The following is a 5,000-nucleotide window of genomic DNA, read 5'->3' as shown; positions in this document are numbered from 1 at the left end:
TGAGCTAACAAGCCAACTGAGAGCAGGCCGTTAAGTTGATTCGTAATAAACCCGTGAAAGTGATAAATGAGATACAATGAAATATATGAAGTTCATATATTTTGAACTGCCGTATTAGATATATATCATGTACGATCCTCGCAGTAGATAGCGCTATTTAAGCAATAGCGAAAACCAGACCTGAAAAAAGTGAAAATGAAAATGAAATATATGAACTTCATATATTTCATTGTATCTCATTTATCACTTTCACGGGTTTATTACGAATCAACTTAACGGCCTGCTACCAGTTGGCTTGTTAGCTCAATTGGTAGAGCGCTGCACTAGTATCGTAGAGGTCAGTGGTTCGAATCCCGTACAGGCCTGATTTTTTTTCAGGTCTGATTTTCGCTATTGCTTAAATAGCGCTATCTACTGCGAGGATCGTACATCATATGTAAAGATTAACTTCTTGGCCTGGCAAATACCATTGTTGGTTTCCTCGATTCTGTGAAACACGGTTCCTCCTGACTGAGCTCCTATGCTCGCTGTTTCTCTCTTCTTCTTGAGATGCGCCATATTGACAGCTAAGATGCGACCATGTACTGTTTCATATTCTGAAATCAAAACAAAGCAAGATGTAGCAGTTTTCCTAGGCAGATCGCGATCGATGGTTTCTGCTGAGCCTTTTAGATTATAATTGTGATGTTCGTGTTTCCTGCAGTGTGCATGTAAGTCAGAATTACTGTCTTGGACAACAGTCTTTTGCCAAGAGCGTAAAAGCACGCGTATTTTTCGGGTGAGTTTTCTCACTCACCCGACAATTTCAACGTTACATAAGGTGCTGTTATTTTTAAATAAAATTCATCATAAATTAATGTGAACTATGGGCGTCGAGCGTGTGTTCAGTTTTCAAAAGTTTTTCAAGAAATGTTGGCTATGATTGGCGTTTGTTTGGTGCGACCTTAAGGGTTAGTCAGAGTTGCCAAATATTATTGAAACTTGTAAAACGGGGACGAAGAAAAAGGAAGAACCTATGAAAAATCACGGAAAACTATGTAAATGACGATCACTTTCATTGATTACTTGTAGATCTGAACCATGTGTGTGAGCTACCCGAAAAACCGATTCAGCACAGAGTTTTTTTTCTTAATGGTAGACTTTGATAAGTTGTTTTGTATCTGTTTTGTTATCTCATTTACTTCCAATTATAATCTTTCGATTGCTCAAATCTAGTTTAAGCCCCGAACAAAACTGTTTTGTCGTTTCTTTTAGCCGCAGCATGGTCCATTTTTGAAAGTGCTAGATTTGGCAAAGAATTTGGCAAAGAATCAGTTCCTGCGCGTGCGTGCAACCCACCTCTGTTAGCAATTTCATCAATATCAGTGCTTATAGCGTATTCTCTCTCCCGTTCGTCTGAAAAGGAATTTGTATGGTGGCCGAGAACTTCCAACAAAAATTCTCATATTTTTTTCTTCCTTTACTTCGGGAGGAGGCAGTGTGGCTGAGTGGTTAGAGTGTCGGACTCGTAATCCGCCGCTCCCGGGTTCGAGTCCCACCCTGACCACTGGATTTGTTTCACGGTAGCCCCGAGTTCAGATCCTTGGCCACGCTTGTAAATAGCCAACTGATTTACCTCCGACCGGTTGGGGTTCTTAATGATGTTATGTTCAATTTAGACCATTTGTTTCATTTGTTTGCAAGGACGACAATGGAAACTACTGGTTCGCCAGTAATTGTGTAATCCTATTTTTTTTTTTTTTTTTTTACACTTTTGTGTAATAAATGTTAGTTTCACTGAGAAATAAATCAAAACTAATATAAAACACGAAGTAAAATGAAAAGAAATCTAAAAGTAAAATGACATGAAATTTAAAAGTACACTTTAACTAAAACTAAAACCACTTTACTTTTAAGTTAAAGTAAAATGAAATACAGTTGAATTGAAATATAAAATCAATTTTAAATCAAATTCAAAGTGCAAGTGAAAGTGAATTAAAAGTGTGAGATGTAGGTAAACTGAAATGAAATACGTTTTAAAAGAAGAATGAAAACCAATATTAATGGAAACGCTCGGCCATAACAAAATTTACATTCACTTTCAATCACAAAGTGAAATCAATTTTCGCATGGCCGAGGGCTGCCACTTGAAAAAACCCGTTTTGAAACTAAAAATGAACATGGCCGAGAGTTGCCAGAGTAATAATGCAATGCGCTCTCTAGACTCATCCTTAGTCCCTCGGGTTCGTGCCATCCGTGGCCATTTTTCTTCAATTGTTTATGTTTATAAAAAGTGATCATGACAAAAGAATTTAATGAAGCCTTGTGGAAAGACGATGGTGATCTTGAAGAAGCAATGAGAAATTATGTAAATCAGAGCCTTCAAACGCGGGAGATATTAGATTTTTTGAAGCGCGATTTTCCGGAGTACACTTGGAGCCTTCGATCACTGGACAGAAGACTTGTTCCAATTTGGAACCTCGAGAAAACCTGCGAATGAATCTCAAGTCAATATGACAATAGAAGAATTGGAGAAAAAGATTGACTCTCTATCGCATCCAGAAGCGATGGCTCTCTTCACTGAAAAAGTAGGAAAGATAATGGGAGGTCCATTGCTTATTGGATTGCCAAATGAACCAACACTCGATGAAGTGAACTCGTAGATTGCACTGGAACATGGCCGCACTATTGTTGCAAACGTTCGTCAGCAAGATGAACAAGGGACTTTGCTACGTAAGAAGAACTTCAAATGTTTTCTAACGTAGAATTTTTAATCGTGGAACGACTGTAGCTACCTATTTAATTAAATATTGATAGAGAAAGAATATCAAAATAAACTACAATTAATTAGCAAAATATTATTATTTATTACACGACTCGGGCAGTCAGAGGACCAATAACTAAGATCAACCAATCAAAATGCTCTATTGCCGGTCAATATTCTCTCCGTATTGGACCGGGCACTGTCCCGAATGGTCCCGAATGATACCGCACTTGTGTCCCTTTGAATTTCAGTCGTATAATAAATCTCTTATTAACCAAGCTTGCTCGGGACCATACTGGAAGAATATCGGCCCTCGGTCTCTATTGTACGGACCGAGCTGCGCTCGGTCCGTACTGTCAACACCTCGGGCTGATATTCTCCCAGTGCGGCCCTCACACTTGGTTAATAAGATATATATATATATATATATATATATATATATATATATATATACAAATGTAAACATGTAAAAAACCTTATCTTTGAATCGCAGAGTGCTCTACAATCATATGGAGCTTTGTAAACGATTATTTAGGAATATAAAAATTAAAACTTGATACTACAGATCTGTTTCGAAAGGAAAAGTCCTCTCTCTCCCCTGGCGATCAATAAAAGGCTTAGCGAAATTTCATCGGACAGAGTATCCTTCGACAAAGCAGCACCCATATACCAGCAAGCGTTAGAAGCAAGTGGCTATAATCATCAATTAAAATTTGACACAACAACTAAAGACCAGAGGAGTACAGAAGGGAGAGGAAGACACCGAAATATAACTTGGTATAACCCACCTTTTAGTAAGAACGTTGCCACTAACGTGGGAAAAAAATTTTTAGGCATCGTAAAAGAATCCTTTCCGCTAGGGCACTCACTAAGAAAGATATTTAATAGGAACACTTTGAAAGTAAGCTATTCGTGCATGCCAAATTTAGAAAGAAAAATCGACGCCCACAATAAGTCCGCCCTCGCAAATAATTCCCAATCGCGAGAAAAATCATGCAATTGTAGAGACAAACACTCTTGCCCGTTACGTGGCAATTCCCTAATTCAAAATGTGGTCTACCAGGCCACAGTTGAAAGTCCCTTGGGAACCCAAACGTACGTCGGCCTTACTGCGAACCAATTTAAAACAAGATTTAGAAATCATACAGCTTCATTTAGACACGAGAACAAAAGGAACGCAACAGAGTTGAGCAAATATATCTGGTCCCTAAAGGATGCTGAAACGGAGTTTTCCGTGACCTGGAAAATAATAGCTCGTGCCAGGCCGTACTCAAATACCACGAAGAGATGCAATCTTTGCATCTCTTCGTGGTATTTCGAAAGGACTTTTCCTTTCGAAATTGGTCTTCGAACAAAAGGGTCCAGAATGTTATTTATTTGATGGTTCTATATATGCAGTGTGTACATATGCTGTTATATGTTTTTTAAAACACCTTCAGCCGTAGTTGTCATCCAAAATGCAACTGTGCATGACTTAAAGAAGGCAATACAAAGACACATCTCACTTTAACTTTCCAGGGAAGCAGGCCCAAATATTGTTTCTTGGCAAGTGGATTTGAGAAATTGAATCGATCATTTTAATTGTACACACCATTTTCTATAGGCCATTTGTTTTCATTTAATATTAATTAATATCTCCTTCCAGTGCTAGCTTTCAGTCCTCTGTACACTGCCCACAAAAACAAACATTTAGGTAAAATATTTAGCCAAATTCAAGATAGTTTAGAATGCAGTCTAATTAAAGAAAGGATATTTTTTTTGTTTAAAAAAAGCTGGCCCTATTTTTTTACATAGTTTGACATTTCTGATTAATTTAATCAGATAGCCATTATACACTGTACTTTCAAGATCAAAATATCAGTCTACCGCTTTGTGTGCAATACATTGTTATGTTTTTACACTCTGTAGCCTTGAACATTTGGTATTGAATCAAAGAACATACCCTAATTTTCATTTCATCTCATTAGCTTTCTACTTGAAAACTTGTTGAATTTTATAGTAGAACACTCACGCTTGTGGTGAAGGGCTATAAAATAAATGTTAACTTAACCTGTTCAACCTATATGCAAAGCTAAAACATCAGTCTAGAGGTACAGAAATTGAAACTCCTCCAGCATGGATACCTACTATTAAAAAGCTTTAAACTGCTGACCAGTATGCAAGTGACTGGTGACAACTGAGATTTTACAACAAATTTCAGTTTGTTTACAAGCAAAACTCAGGCTGGCTATTAGAAACTGAAAACCACTAGCCAAAA

General features: G+C 37.5%; 1 protein-coding gene across 1 annotated transcript in view; it reads right to left on the bottom strand.

Annotated features, from left to right (window-relative positions):
- The window catches only part of LOC148739664 (protein HEG homolog 1-like), an 11,496-nt gene extending 10,938 nt beyond the window's left edge, over positions 1 to 558 (bottom strand). The window contains exon 1 of the mRNA XM_088749532.1: positions 468 to 558. Coding sequence (XP_088605658.1) covers positions 468 to 558 — 91 coding nt within the window. The remainder of the gene's footprint in view (positions 1 to 467) is intronic.
- Between the last annotated feature and the right edge of the window lie 4,442 nt (positions 559 to 5,000).

The sequence above is a fragment of the Stylophora pistillata genome, chromosome 2 (assembly GCF_964205215.1).
Source record: "Stylophora pistillata chromosome 2, jaStyPist1.2, whole genome shotgun sequence".
In the NCBI taxonomy this organism is placed as follows: Eukaryota; Metazoa; Cnidaria; class Anthozoa; order Scleractinia; family Pocilloporidae; genus Stylophora; species Stylophora pistillata.
Note: the sequence above shows the minus strand (reverse complement) of the source record. Positions and strands in the feature narration are given on the sequence as shown.